This window comes from Chlorocebus sabaeus, chromosome 23, assembly GCF_047675955.1.
Source record: "Chlorocebus sabaeus isolate Y175 chromosome 23, mChlSab1.0.hap1, whole genome shotgun sequence".
Classification (NCBI taxonomy): Eukaryota; Metazoa; Chordata; class Mammalia; order Primates; family Cercopithecidae; genus Chlorocebus; species Chlorocebus sabaeus.
Window position 1 is genome coordinate 68,986,611 of NC_132926.1, and position 16,373 is coordinate 69,002,983.

The 16,373-nt window shown below is 37.5% G+C and overlaps 1 protein-coding gene across 6 annotated transcripts in view; it reads right to left on the bottom strand.

Moving 5' to 3' along the window:
• Nucleotides 1-16,373, bottom strand: part of DCP2 (decapping mRNA 2) — a 42,420-nt gene that overhangs the window by 9,405 nt on the left and 16,642 nt on the right. For 2 of the 6 annotated variants that reach the window (XM_073010756.1, XM_008014158.3), the window contains 6 exons: nucleotides 10,701-10,853; nucleotides 10,468-10,580; nucleotides 10,263-10,370; nucleotides 7,854-7,989; nucleotides 3,875-3,979; nucleotides 1,066-1,117 (listed from right to left, as the gene is read on the bottom strand). In XM_073010756.1, the coding sequence (XP_072866857.1) occupies nucleotides 1,066-1,117; nucleotides 3,875-3,979; nucleotides 7,854-7,989; nucleotides 10,263-10,370; nucleotides 10,468-10,532 (466 nt within the window). In that variant the 5' untranslated portion in view covers nucleotides 10,533-10,580; nucleotides 10,701-10,853. The other 4 variants (XM_073010753.1, XM_073010754.1, XM_073010755.1 and 1 more) reach the window with 4 other exon arrangements.

Consider the following 16,373-nt stretch of genomic DNA (forward strand, 5'->3'; position numbering starts at 1 on the left):
TTGAAATGGATAAAAGACTTAAATGCAAGACCCGAAACTGTAGCATTCCTAGAAGAAAACAGGGAAAAAACCCTCTGACGCCAATCTTCACCATGATATTTTTTGTATATGACCCCAAAAGCATAGGTAACAAAAACAAAAATAAACAAGTGGGACTGTATCAAACTAAATTGTAATAATAATTCCTTTCTTCATAGTTAACAGTAACTTTCCATAATATAGTTAAGGCATGTCTTTTAAAATAGCATTATCTTGCTTAAATCACAGACAGTATTACAGAAAAAGAATACAATAATGCTTTTCATTTCTTAAGACTTTTCTATATGAAAGCCTTAAATTTAGGTGGTGAATAAATGAGTATCTACTGCACAGGAAATTTCATACAATTCAAAAATAGCACCTAAGAAAAAAATCTACAGCACTTCCAAGTAGCATCTACTAAATCAGTATTTAACAAAGAGCTTTCTACATTCACTAGGATTACTTTCCAAATCAGACAACACACCTACTTTTCATAACCAAGGAAGGAGAAATTCCAAGTATCTTTAATAAAACCTATACTTAGTATCACCTTAAAAAGTTGAACATTGCCTCCAAAAGAGGGAAAAATGTTCCTTTTAATTGGAAAAAAGGCATACAAATTTACTAATGTGTATACGGGAAGAACCACAGTGATTATCCCCCAAAAATGTTCCCCTTCTAAAGTCAGTGCACCCCTTACATAGATCTGAGAATGAGGTTTCCTAGCCTTTACAATACTGAATTCTTTCTACTCTCCCCAAATCCTTACGCAATTATTTACGTATTTAAAATATTCATGCATAGGACTAAGGCTTAACATTCATAAAAGAAACAGCACAGTCTGAAGGGAAGTAATTTCATCTAAATGAATTTGTTTCAGCCAGTTTCTTAGAGAACTCTACATATATGAACTCTTTCTACAGAACATATGCAACTCTTCCTGCCTAACTATCATAGATCGCATACTCCCACTAAAATAAAAGTTAGGTAAACCAAACCAATTCCCACAAGGCAAAGATTATAAAAAGATAGGAAATGACTTGCCTGTTTCAAAATTATCCTGAAGTTTCCGTGGATGAAGTTTCTTTTCGCACTTCTATTAAAAAAAAAAAAAAAAACACACACACATACAACACAGTCACCAGTTACTTCACTTACTAAAAATCAAAAGCTGTATTATCAAATTTCTCAGGAAGAAAACTGAACCAGGAATATAATCATCCCATTCTCTCACCAGTATTTTTGTATTTACCTTTCACACCTACAATTTTTTTTAGTTCTTGATTACATACATATACATTATAAAGACATCAAAAAAATAGACAAGTATTGGCTAGGTGTGGTGGCTCATGCCTGTAATCCCAGCACTTTGAGAGGCTGAAGCAAAAGGATCACTTGAGGCCAGGAGTTTGAGACCAGCAAGGTCACCTCCCAACATACTTTATTTCTAAAACATAAAAATCAGCCAGAGCTAACTAATTTAGCTGAGGTGGCCAGGCACAGTGGCTCACACCTGTAATCCTGGCACTTTGGGAAGTCAAAGCATGAGGACCGCTTGAGCCCAGGAGTTCAAGACCAGTCTGGGCAACATGGTGAGACCTATTTCTACCAAAAATAAATAAATAAATAAATAAATAAATAAATAAATAAATAAATATATACACACAAACACACACACACACACACACACAAGAAGTAGTAGGGTGTGGTGCCACACACCTATAGTCCCAGCTGCTCTGGAGGCTGAGGTGGGAGGACTGCTTGAACCAAGGAAGTAGAGGTTGCAATGAGCCAAGATCGCACCACTGCATTTCAGCCTGGGTGACAGAGCAAAACCCTATCTCAAAAAGACAAAAGAGCTGAGGCAGGAAAATGGCTTGAGCCCAGAAGTTCAAGGCTAGAGTAAGCAATGTACATGCCACTGTACTCTAGACGACAGAGCAAGGCCCTGTCTCAAAAAATATAAAAAAACAAAAAGATTACTCATTACATTTCTCAACCCAGAGCTAATTAGTATTATATCTTTCTAGCTTTTTCCTATGAAGATGTGTGTTAACATCTTTTCATAAAATTGCAAACTTTAAATGGAATTATATGATACATACTAGAACGATAATTTTAAAAATATATTGTGAACAAGTTTTTTCAATAAATGTACGTCATTTTTAGCAACTTCATGGTAATCTACTGCACAGATCTATGATACTGTATTTAACATCATTTTCTTGGATATTTAGGTTGTTTTCCAGGTTTTCATCATAAAGGGGGTAAACATTCTTTAGATTCCTCTTCTAGGGAAAAGGTGAACACTTTTTTAGGGTTTTGATATAGCAAAACTCCTCTCTAGAAGGTTGTACCAATTAGTAATTTTTATGTGTTACCAATACATTCAATACACAACTGGGTTATTTCTTTTCATCTCTGCCAATCTGATGGGAGAAATGTATCCCATTTCAATTTACATTCTTTGACCACACATACAGTTTAATACTTTTATATGTTTATCAGTCCCTTTTATTTCTTCTCTTAAAAAACTGCTTATAACTTACTCTCCACCATTAACTTTCTTCTTAAACAACTTCTAAAAATCTATTCAAGTTCTTCTAGACAAATTTAAGAGTAATTTGTGAAGTTCTCCCAAAAAATCTACACGGAATTTTACTGGTATCATATTAAACTTATACATTAATTTGAGGACAATTAACACTTGTACAATATTATCAATAAGTTATTGTCAGCCGGGAGCGGTGGCTCACACCTGTAATCCCAGCACTTTGGGAGGCCAAGGCAGGTGGATCACAAGGTCAGGAGATCAAGACTATCCTGGCCAACATGGTCAAACCCTGTCTCATACTAAAATACAAAAAACCTAGCTGGGATGGTGGTACATGCCCGTAGTCCTAGCTACTCAGGAGGCTGAGACAAGGGAATCACCTGAACCCGGTGAGGTAGAGGTTGCAGTGAGCCGAGATCGTGCCACTGTACTCCAGCTTGGCGACAGAGTGAGAGTCCATCTCAGAAAAAAAAAAAAGTATCTGTCTAGTTTTTGTTAAAAACAGCTGTTGAATTTTATTAAGATTGTCCTCTCTGTTTTTGTCACCTTGTCACCACTTTTATCAGACAGAAGAGAAATAATAATAAAGGTAAAGTAGGAAATGAGTCATTAGAACCCAAATTAAGTAAACACCCAGGGAATTCAGGTAAAATATTTTTGCTAAAAATTTGAAATTGCTATTATTACTCACCAATAAATGAAAAACAGGTGAAGCTACAATAAGAAAACCCAATATACAGACATCAGGACTTACAGAAAAGATAACGCAGGAGACTGTTAGTTATGAATTAACTTTTGGAGGACTGACTAAACAAAAGAATGAAAGAAAATGCTTTAAATTATTCAGTTATTTGTCATTAGGCCTAATGACAATAGCACTGGCTGTGAGTGCTGTGTGTTTTCTTAATTTTCTAAACTCTATCAACCTCGAGAAAAAAATACATGAATTCCCCCAAACTTTTACCTTCATTGAAATAATACAGAGTATTTAGAAAAACACGGAGCAACAGCCAAATAATTGCTCCTGAGAACAGGTTTGAGTACACAACGTTATTATAATAAATGTAAACAGCCACATAAAAAATTAGATGTACAGTTGAATCAACATGATAAATTTGTAATTAAGAGCAGCCAGAGAATTTTAGTGTGAATAGTGCACAATTCAGCTACATAAAAATCCTACTAGTATATCAATTAAAATAAGAACAAAGCAAGTAACATTCCTGTTCTTTGGCAATGCCCTTGTTTCACTCTTCAGAGGATGAACTACCTACTTAGTGTGAGAGCTGTAACTCTTACCATCAAAGAATTCTGCTGCTTTGCTGGCTGAAGCCCATTTGTTCTTTTCTTTTGATTTGGTGAATCTTGATACTGTTTTCTGCCATTTCCCCTCACACTTTGATTCTGTTTTTCCAATAAGAAATAAAATATGAATCTATAGTATAATGTAATAGCACAAAAAAAGCACCCCATGAATATGTTTAGCTGGTTGAATCAAATTTTTAGCAAAGCTTCTCCTACCCAAATTTTCATGAATTCTATCAATGTATTTTCTTATATTAGTCAGTGCTTCCCAACCAAAGCAAGAGTTCTCTAAAGGTATGAAATAGCAAATATACTTGCCCCTAGAAATCTTTCCACACCTCGGCTGGGCACAGTGGCTCATGCCTGTAATCCCAGCACCTTGGGAGGCTGAGGCGCATGGATCACGAGGTCAGGAGATGAGACCATCCTGGCTAACACAGCAAAATCCCATCTCTACTAAAAACACAAAAAATTATCCGGGCGTGATGGCACACGCCTATAGTCCCAGCTACTCAGGAGGCTGAGGCAGGAGAATCGCCCGAACCCAGGAGGCGGAGGTTGCAGTGAGCCGAGATGGCACCACTGCACTACAGCCTGGGTGACAGAGGGAGACTCCGTCTCGTAAAAAAAAAAAAAAAAAAAGAATAAAGAAAAAAACAGACAAACATCTTTCCACACCTCTTACCTTATCCCATGTCTGCTTATAGATCTTGTTTCTAATGCATAAATGGAACCTCTCTGTAAAGGAATGCCGAGGGACATTGGCTACAGTTCTTAAAGCAGAAAATGGGTAGCTGTAGTAATCAATTGTTACCCTAGAAATCTGCTTTAAATTATTAATAAGCACTATTAAGTTTTATGAAATGTTTACTATATTTTTACAAAATAACAAAGATTACTATTTTTTAAATAGAGTCTCATTGTGTTGCCCAGGCTGGAGCGCAGTACTTGGCTCACTGCAACCTCGCCTCCCAGGTTCAAGCGATTCTCCTGCCTCAGCCTTGCGAGTAGCTGGGATTACAAGCACATGCCACCACACCTGGCTAATTTTTGTATTCTTAATAGAGACGGTGAAGGTTTTCACCATGTTGGCCAGGCTGGTCTCAAACTCCTGACCTCAAGTGATCCACCCACGTTGGCCTCCCAAAGTGCTAGAATTACAGGCGTGAGCCACTGTGCCTGGCTAAGATTGATGTTTTTAAAATGTGGGCATTATTCCTAAACTTAGACATGCAATAGTTTAAATATTGCTATTAAATTGCTTTAAGATAATTTTCCTACCAAAAAATTCTTAAGTTTAAATTAAAACGAACATTTTAAACATTAATTTGTCATTTGAGATATTGAAATGATAGCAATTTGAGGACTGGCTAAATAGTATAAACAGGAGGAACTTCTAAAATATACATATGTAAAATAAGAATGTTTATTTACATTCCAACCTATAGAAAAAAATAACCAGTTGCTAAAATAGCTGGAAAATAATAACCTAAGTAAGTGATGTGAAGAAAATATGGCTTTGAATGACTCATGTTACTGTACACTTTCAATTTAGTTTCATTCCACTTTTCCCAGCATGTGTTTTAATTGTGGTAAAATATACATACAATTTACCACATCAACCACTTGTGATTGTATAACTCAGTGGCATTAAGTATAGTCAGTACTACCCACTTCCCCAACTTCTATCATCCCAAACAAAAACCTTGCAACCAACGAATAGTAACTCCCTATTCTCCTCTCCCTCTAGCCTTGGTAATCTCTAACTGACTTTGTGTCTCTATGAATTTGCCTATTTAGGAATAGAGTAACATTAATACAACATTTATCCTTTTGTGTCTGGCTTATTTCACTTAGCATAATGTCCTCGAGGTTCACCCATACTGTAGCATGCTTCAGAATTTTTTTTTTTTTTTTGGAGACTGGGTCTCACGCCCGTTGCCCAGGATGGAATGCAGTGGCGCCACTACAGTCTTGCCTTACCAGGCTCAGTTGATTCTCCCACCTCAGCCTCCTGAGCAGCTGGAACTACATGCATACACTACCATGCCTGACTAATTTTTTCTATTTTTAGTAGCAGAGACATGCTGCCCAGGTGGGTCTCCAACTACTGGGCTCAAGTACCAAAGAGTTGGGATTATAGGCATGAGCCACCATGCCTCGGCAGAATTTCATTTCTTAATTTCTTTAAGGCTGAATGATATTCCATTATGGGTATACACCACATTCTTTATCCATTCATCTGCTGACAGGCATATGAGTTGTTTCCACCTTTTGGCTATTGTGAATAATGCTGATATGAACATTGGTATACAAGTTAGCTGTTTAAGTTCCTGCTTTCAATTCTTTTGGGTATTACCTAGGAATGGGATTGCTGAGTCATATGGTAACTCTCTGTTTAACTGAGAAATTGCCAAACTGTTTTCCACAGCAGCTGCACCATTTTACACTCCCATCAGTAATGCACAAGGTCTCTAATTTCTCCACATCCTCACCAATACTTGCTTTCTGTTCTGTTATTTTTGTTTTTTATTATAGCCATCCTAATGGGTAAGAAGTGGTATCTCACTGTGGAGATACCACTGATTATTAATAATGTTCCCTAATGATTAATAATGTTGAGCATCTTTTGTGTACTTATTGGCCATTTGCATATCTTCTTTGCAGAACTGTCTATTCAAGTCTTCTGTCCAGTTTTAAATTAGGTTGTTTTGTTGTTGCTGAGTTCCAAGAATTCTTTACATATTCTGGATATTAACCTCTTATCATATACAATTTGCAAATATTTTCTCCTATTTTGTGGGCTATCTTTTCACTATTTTGAAAATGTCTTCTGAAGCATAAAAGTTTAATTTTGACAAGCCCAGTATATATATATACACACACACACACACACACAATTTTTTGTTTTGTTTTGTTTCTTTGAGACAGAGTTTCGCTCTTATTGCCCAGGCTGGAGTGCAATGGCACAATCTCAGCTCACTGCAGCCTCTGCTTCCCAGATTCAAGCAATTCTCCTGCCTTGGGCTCCAAAGTAACTGGGATTACAAGAGTCTGCCACTACGCCCGGCTAATTTTTTGTATTTTTAGTAAAGACAGGGTTTCACCATGTTGGTCAGGCTGGTCTCAAACTCCTTGACCTCAGGTGATCCACCACCTTGGCCTCCCAAAGTGCTGAGATTACAGCCATGAGCCACCATGCCCAACCAAGCCCAGTATATTTAAAAAAAAAAAAAAAGTAACATTGAAACATGAAATTAAAAAGACAGATAATATCAAGTATTAGTAAAGATGTGGAACAATTAGAACTCTCATGTATTTTGCTGAGGATATAAATAACTTGAGGAAATTAGCAAATAGATACTAAATAACACAGGCATATCCAGTGATCCAACAATTCTACTTTTCTTTCCTTTTAGTTACACAGAACTGTGTATATTCATCAAAAGACAGGTATAGGAATGTTCATAGTAGCACTGTTAAAGCCCCAAACTGGAAACAAGCAAAACATGCATTAACAGTGTTATGAATAAATAAATTGTGGTGCTTAGAACATGTGGAAAAAGGAAAACCAGTATTAATAGCAGTGTAATTATACACTCAAATACAACAATGAAAATCAAAGTTTACAATATGCTGTTACTTTTTCTTCCTGAACAAAAGCCAATAGATCCCACTTATCTTAATTTGGAAAATATTTTCCTTATGACTTATTTTTAAATGAACCTTTCATTGGCAGCATATACACAAAAGTCAGATGTTAATTCTTATTATTCACTGTACTGGATTTACACCAGAACTGTAAACGTTAAGAAGCCTCAGCCCTACTTCAAATCACAAGTAAGGAACATACAAGGCTTTGATCAGTAACTCAGAGCTCTCTGTAACTATTAAGATGTAATTCCTCAATTGAGAATGATTTCAAAGCCAAATATCTAAATTTCTGAAAAGACTGTACTTGTGTATCACTCACCTTTCCTTTTAAAAGGTCAGACATTTCAGAATGATTATTATATGGCTTTTGCTGCAGTGATTGCCTGTGCTTTACCCACTGGTCACCAGGAGAACCGTCAGGAAATAACTGCTGACTGTGGCGGAATTTGGTTCGACTATACCAAGATTTAAAAAATAATCAAATCAGAAAATGTTCACTTATAGTTCTTTTAACACCTTAATAGTTAAATTTATAGACTACATGTTTTATTTTCTTATTTACCGTCTATCTCTCCCACTGGAATATAAGTTCTATGAGGGCAGAGATTGTAATCTGTACTGCTTTATCCCCATCACCCAGATAAGTGCCTGGTATTCAATAAGTATTTCTTGAATGAATTAATAAGCTATTACTATTTTTCATCCTAGACTTTAAAAAATTATCCAGGCCATCTCCTCCCTGTAAGTGATTATAGTGTACATTAAAAAATATGGAGAATAGAAATCTAAATTTAGATGAAACAAATGAATGTATTTTCCTTTTTTTTGAGACTGGGTTTCCCTCTGTCATCCAGGCTGGAGTGCAGGGCAGGATCACAGCTCACCGTGGCCTCAACCGCTCAGGCTCAAGCCATTCTCTCACCTCAGTCTCCAAAGTCGCTGAGACTACAGGCACATGCCACCTTGCCCTGCTAATTTTTTGAAACTGTACAAGTCAGTTACAGACCACATCCTAGCTGGAAGAGGATCTGAGAAAGTAAACTACCCTCTAAAATATAAAATTAAAGGGCACAAGATAATGAATGAGCAAATTAAGACCCAGTCTCGAATTCTTCTGCAAAAGAATCTAATTTTAAAATGTTGCACTCATGCACGCTGAGCGCGGTAGCTCGCACCTATACTCCCAGCACCTTTGGAAGGCCGAGGAGGGTAGCTCACTCGAGGTCAGGAGTTCGAGACCAACTTTTGACTAATATTACAATAACCATAGATTCTGAAAGACATCAGGCCATTTAGTCCAAGCTCCTGTCCTCAGAATATTCATCTAAAATGGAATGCTACCTATTTAAGAAATACTTACTATAGAGGTGGTTTACTCCTATTTCTGAAGCTCTGTCATAAAAGCAAATCCAAGTTACAGAAAATGTAAAAATCAACTCTTTCTGAATCTAACATAGGCAACTTTCTAACAAGGTGATTATGCTATATATATATATATATATACACACACACACACACATATATATATATGCTTAAAAACACAGGCTTATTTAACAAAGTTTCTTCCCCAGCCTACTCTGTAACTGACTTGGATGCAATTGAGTTGTAAGCCAGAGGCCAGGCAGGGTGGCTCACGCCTGTAATCTCAAAACTTTGGGAAGCTGAGGCAGGAGGATCACTGGAGCCCAAGAGTTTAACAGCAATCTGGGCAACATAGGGAGAGTCCCATCTTTACAAAAAATTTTTAAAAATTAGCCAGGCTTAGTGGCATCTGCCTGTGTTCCCAGCGACTCAGGGGACTAAGTGGGACAATTACTTGAGTCCGGGAGGTCAAGGCTGCAGTGAGCTGTGATCATGCCACTGTACTCCAGCCTGGGCAATGAAAACAAAAAGTTCCAAGCAAGAAAATGTTCTTCGTGGTTCATGTCCAAGTAGTAGTCATTTTTGATAATACACAGTCTCTGATACAAATTTTTTTTTTTTTTTTGAGACAAGAGTCTCACTCTGTCACCCAGGCTGGAGTACAGTGCCACTATCTTGGCTCACTGTAACCTCCGCCTCCCAGGTTCAAGAGATTCTCCTGCCTCAGCCTCCTGAGTAGCTGGGATTACAGGTGCCTGCCACCACACCGGGCTATTTTTTGTATTTTTAGTATAGATGGGGTTTCACCATGCTGGCCAGGCTGGTCTCAAACTCCTGACCTCAGGTGATCCACCTGCCTCGGCCTCCCAAAGTGCTGGGATTACAGGCATGAGCCACTGCGCCTGGCTGGGAAATATTTTTTAAAAGCCCAAGTCTTCACTGTTCTATCTCCAATTTAACAAGCTGTATTAGCATCCTTCCTCTCCCCTACAAGAAAACAAAACTTAATATATCCTCCATCCAAATGTCTTTAGAAACTCAATTATCTTAAAAGTAGGATAAGAGAACAGAGAAATAATACTAAGAACACACAAGACTTTTTTTTCCTAGTGTTCTATCTAAAAAGGTGGTATCCTCTTGAGTATACTATTTTAAAAGGTGCCTGAAGCTCCTTTCCAACTCCAATTAACCTTTTTCATCTCATCAGAAACCCTTTAAAAAAATCTTCTATTATCTGTGAGACCAGTAACAAAGAGTATCTATAAAAAGAAATCTTACACCCTCTACAAATTTTAGAAGCAAAATACTATTATTCTACTTTTAAAAACTATCAGAAAATCAGGATTCCATGAATATATTTCTTTACCTCAATTTCTCCACAGTGGGTTTAGCCGGCGTGCTACCAGTTGAGGAAAATCCATTGTCACTGTCTGAGGAATCACCAAATCTTCGAGAAAGCCAGTCCCTTAATGGTCTGCAGAAACATTAAGAATTCACTTTCAAAATATGGCTACAGACAGAAGGTGACTATCACAATCATGTAAGTTTCATTTCAAGAAATATGAACAAACCTGATAAAGGGAATGGCCATAAAAAATTTGTTAGGTGCCAAACCAAGTTTGGATTTGGGGGTCATATCATTTCTATGACAAGGCAATTTCTCAATAGAGAACCACTCAATGTTCTGAAACACAGAAGAAAATAATTCATTCAGTTAATTTTTATCAAGGAGTTTATAAAAGGAATTCCCTACTTATTCATTTGGGATACTGTCCAGTAACCTGAAGATATGCTTGTTACATACCCGAATTTCTCTTCTAGTTTTTGGGTTAAATTTTGTGTCTTTTGGAATTCCTGGAATGATGTACAAACGAGCAAGCTGGTCATTGATTCGAAGTTCAATGTAATCATCCTTACAAATATAGTCTTTGATATCAAAACCAGTTTCTTCAAAGACCTGGAAACAAAAAATTTGGATGAAATTTTCATTTTAGTTGTTAGGCCTCTAGTTCGTTAAAATTTATTCTAAAAACAAAACTCAGAAAAAGGGGACATGACTTGTATTCACTACTTCTAGAAATCACAGGCTGGTACAGAAGTGCATATGAGACGTAAAAAAAGTTCTTATGCCCTATTGTTTCTAATACTGTATCCACAGGTGGTATAGCAGGTATATAGAGAACCAGTCCTCTGTAGACCTGATAGCTGACATTCAAACACACCAAAACTATACACCTTTCGCAGAATAAAATCCTGAAGGCTTGTGATAGAGGTTTCAAGATTTCCCACTCCCCAATTCTTAACATTTACATACAGAAGGTAAGGTAATTAAATCATCAATCATGTGGAACTGATCCATGCAAGCTGTCTGAGCATTCCATCAGAGGAAAAGTCCAGATGCTTTGGTTTTCCTCTTCTTCGAAACTAAGGTCTAATCTACTGCTTGAGACAGAGCTTAATAATGTTTTCAATTAATAAATCAATCTTGGTGGCTTAGATTTACAATTTTAACAATTAAGGCTGGATGACTTAAAAGTTTACCTATCAACATGTACAACTGTCTTCAAAGACACCATTAAGAGAGTCAAAAGATAAACCAGAAGAGACAATACATTCATATCAAGACTATATTAAAAACTCACGGGTGTGTGTGTGTGTGTATTAGATAAGTAACTGCACTTCAGAAAAATGGGACTGGGCACAGTGACTCACACCTGCAATCTCAGCACTTTGGAAGGCCAAAGAGGGAGGATCACTTGAGCCCAGTTGTTCGAGACCAGCCTAGGCAACATAGTGAGACTCCATCTATACAAAAAATATAAGTAAAAATTTGCCTGGCATGGTGGTGCACACCTGTTTTTCTTCTTCTTCTTCTTCTTTTTTTTTTTGAGATAAGTTTCGCTCTTGTTGCCCAGGCTGGAGTACAATGGTGGGTTCTTGGCTCAGTGCAACCTCTTGCTTGCAATTCTGCCTCAGCCTCCTGAGCAGCTGGGATTACATGCGCCTGCCACCACGCCCACTTAAGTTTTGTATTTTTAGTAGAGACAGGGTTTCACCATGTTGGCCAGGCTGGTGTCGAACTCCTGACCTCAGGTGATCCACCCGCCTCGGCCTCCCAAAGTGCTGAATTATAGATTATAGGTATGAGCCACCACACCTGGCCCCACACCTGTTTTTCTAGTTACTCAGTAGGCTGGGTGAGAGGATCACTTGATCCGAGGAGTTCCAGGCTACAGTGAGCCGTGATCACCCCCCCACTGCACTCCAGTCTAGGCAACAGAGCAAGACCCTGTCCAAAAAAAAAAAAAGAAAAAAAAAAAAACATAGGCTGGGTGCGGTGGCTCACGCCTGTAGTCCCAGCACTAAGGGGAGGCCGAGGCGGGTGAATCACCAGAGGTCAGGAGTTCAAGACCAGCCTGACCAACATGAAGAAATTCCAGCTCTACTAAAAATACAAAATTAGATGGGCAGGGTGGCGCATGCCTGTAATCCCAGCTACTCGGGAGGCTGAGGCAGGAGAATCGCTTGAACCCCCCAAGATCATGCTACTGCACTCCAGCCTGGGCAACAAGAGCAAAACTCCATCTTAAAAAAAAAAAACAAAAAAAAACAAAAAAAAAACCAAAAAGGTTTAAAAATTATATATGTTTCTTAAATTCTAGTTTTATAGTTCTTCTCCTTAGCTCTGTTCTTTGAATAATGCCTCAAAAATCAGAAGTATACATAGCTAGCCATGTGAATCTGCATAATTGGATATTATGCTGAAAGGAAATTGTATAATCTAAAATCCTTATGGGCTGAGGTGTTATCTTTGTGTTACAAATAGTATCTAACTATATGCTTAATAAAAAAAAGTACTCAAGAAAAAGTGACAAACAGTTTCAGATTAAAGGAGACTGAAGAGATGTGTCAATTAAATGCAAATGCAACAAATGAGCATGGATTGGATCCTGGATGGGCAAACCAGTGGGAACTGCTAAATCATAATGGGCAATTAGTGAATGTGAATATGAACTGCCCATTAGATAACAAACAGCACCATATCAATGTTACATACCTGAATTTGAGAATTTCACTGTGATTACCCTAAAAGAATTCCTCGTTCTTAAAACATACATGCAGAAGCAATTAAGGACAAAGGGGCATTATGTCTGTAATTTACTCACAAATAATTCAGCAATAATAAAAAAAACTCTGCACACATATTTATCAAAAGTAATATAGCAAATATGGTATAACATTAACTAAAGTCTATTCTTTGAATTAATCTATTCTTCTCTACATACGACATTATCTCATCCTGAATGTAATTTTTATGGGGTCACGCAGCTAGAATGTTTAGATCTTAGTGCTTTCACTCAACTATGTACTTTGCGCTTAGTAAGTGACAGGCACTGCTCTAGGCAGTGAATTTAGTAATGAATGACGCAAGCAGCACCCTTTAAGGAGTTCAGTTTACAACAGAAAAAATTTTAATGTAGGTATTATGAGGTAGGAGGAGGGTGCCTAATTCGGTCTTTAGTAGACATCTTTGAGAGTTGGGGGATGGTCACCTTTGGTTATGGACAGGAGTCTATTCTGCTGGGTAAACGGGAGCTAGGACCTAAAAGATAAATAGGAGTTTGCCAAACCAACAAGGAGAAAAAAGGCCTCCTGTTTAGAGAGCCAGGAATGGCTACAGCTTAAGAATTACATGGGAGGAAGTAGTACAATATGAGGCAAAACAGCAAGGGCCACCAGCACTAAAAGAGGTAGATTCAAACTGTCCAATCAATTCTGCAAGTGATAAAACAGATTTGCCTGTAAAATTAGGCAAGTATTCTCATTAAATATTTGCCAGGAAAAAATTTTAATAGTTGAAATATATAAACAGACACCAAAGATAAAAATTTTTATACCACACCTCCTGTGAATCAAATCTACTGCTGTATTATAATATAGCATTTAATTCTCCAGACAAAAGGAGTATCACCAACTTCTCTAATGTTAAACGATAAAAATCCACATGTAAAATTTTTTTTAAAGTGTTACCCAAAGGGCTGGGCACAGTGGCTCACACTTGTAATCCCAGCCCTTTGGGAGGCCAAGGCTGGTGGATCACGAGGTCAGGAGTTCAAGACCAGCCTGGCCAACATGGTGAAACCCCGTCTCTAAAAATACAAAACTTAGCTGAACGTGGTTGCATGTGCCTGTACTCCCAGCTACTCGGGAGGCTGAGACAGGAGAATCGCTTGAACCCGGGAGGCGGATGTTGGGTTGCAGTGAACTGAGATCGTACCACTGCACTCCAGCCTAGGTGACAGAACAAAACTCTGTCTCAAAAAAAAAAAAGTGTAACCCAAAGAGCAGCAGTGTACGAGACAATGAAATCCTGTCTATAATCTTCATCCTATAAGCCTACAGTAAGAGGCAGAATAAATTGACTAATAGTTGCTTTGTATTAATTCTACTAAATTATATAAGTGCATATGAAAGTCAGTTTCATTACAATAAAACATTGCTTTGCCAAATAATAAGGAATGATATTAAATCTTGAAACCACAAGTGAACAGTTAAGTATTATTTGCTTCTTCTCAAGAAAGTTGATGTTTCACCACAAATCACAACAAAAATACAATTGAGATTATTATGCCTTTTACAATATTTAGAAAACATCTTTGTCCTGTTAAATAAAACTTACAGGAGGCCATGGTATGGACTGCATTCCCACACTAGGCCCCAACAGACCTAAACAAAATGGAATTACTCATGCTAACATTCCACGTCACCAACCAAAACTAAGTTGTTCTCCTATCCTTCAAGAAATCTGGAGAGAAACAGGTAATAGCCAAATCCCAAAACAGACCAGTTTCAGTCAGCATAAGGAAGTCCCCTCTGCTTTAACCTTTAGAATAAAACTAACTTTGAAACGTCAAACTACATTTGAGTTTTGGTTCTGCTTTCCTCAGCTCTTTTCTGTCTTTAAAGCCAATCTCCTTTGATCAGCCATTGGAACGCTCATTCTATTTTATGGAATAAAATATTGCTTATTTCTAAAATTGCAAATAAACCCATTACAATCTTTAAATTTGTTGTGACTTTGTCTTTTGACAGTCCTAAATCTATTTCAACAAATCAACTATTCAGAAATAGTCAAATTAACAAAGGTGAGCCAAAAGGAAATAACAGAAGATTGGAAATTACTAATTAAGACTGCCCTAAAAAAAAAAAAAAAAAAAGGTCTGCCCGGAGCTTTCTATTGATAATTACTTACACATTCTCTCTAAGTAGCTTGTCTGCCACTGCTGCTTTAGGCTTAGCCCACAGACTCTTCCCTGTTTGGGGATATGTCAAATTCTGCTACAGTGTAACAAAACACTTCTGGACTGCCATATATAATAAAATAACAACATTAATATGCCGTATGAATGCTATAAGCTAAATAAAAATGCTATTAGCAACTTAAAATTGTAAGCACCCATGGTAGAACTGTGTAACTTAAATGCAAGAAAAAAGTGCTTAAAATATCAGCCTAAGTCTAATAAGTAGTTAGAAAATTAGAACAAAATCTTTCCTCATCTGTTAATACAAGTTGAAATGAAAAAGAAAAACGAGGCATTAATAAACTACTAAGAATGGAATAACCAACTGGTTTACCACTGGTAATGTCACTCAGTCAAGCCCTGCATCTTCTTTTATGCCGCAGCACCACCAAGTGGCAGAAGGACAAACTGCAATTCTAGCTGAATACTTTCATCATTCAAAACAGGCCACTGCTATGGACTAAATTATGTCCCCCCCCCACCAAAAAATTCCTATGTTGAAGCCCTAACCCCCAAAGTAACTGTATTTGGAGATAGGGCTTTGAGGAAGTAATAAAAGTCAAATGAGATCCATAAGGGCAGGCCCTAATCTGATAGGGCTGGTGCCATTTTTACAAGAGGAAGAAACACCAGAGCTCTCCCTGCATATACCCAAGAAGGCCACGAGTTTGCTCAGCAAGGTGTTAATCTATAAGTCACCTTGCTCTTGGACTTCCCAGCATCCAGAACCGTTGCAAAATAAATTTCTGTTGTTTAAGCCACTCCATCTGTGGTATTTTGTTATGCTAGCCCCAACAGACTAAAACAGCAACACTTCACCCTAATACCAAACTTTATGACAAAGTTGGTCATTTAAAAATCAAAAGTCAACCTTGCCTTTAAAACTCCTATTCCAAAAATTTACTGAAGTTAAAGTTCCTTAGTCAGCTATAAAAGGATGTCATGGAGATCAAAAAGAATGTTTAGAGGTTAGAATTTTTATTATGAAAATGAAAAAATTATCCCTGAAATTAAGAGACTATGGCTCCTCAGAATGTCTGTGCTTCCCTCAAACCAAGACAAAAACCTAAAATGGAACTAGTTTTGTTATTCCAACTAATGTAATACCCTCTTCCTGACCTGGACAACCACCTTACTGCTGTAAGACCAGTCTAATTCCAAGTACAGAGCTACAA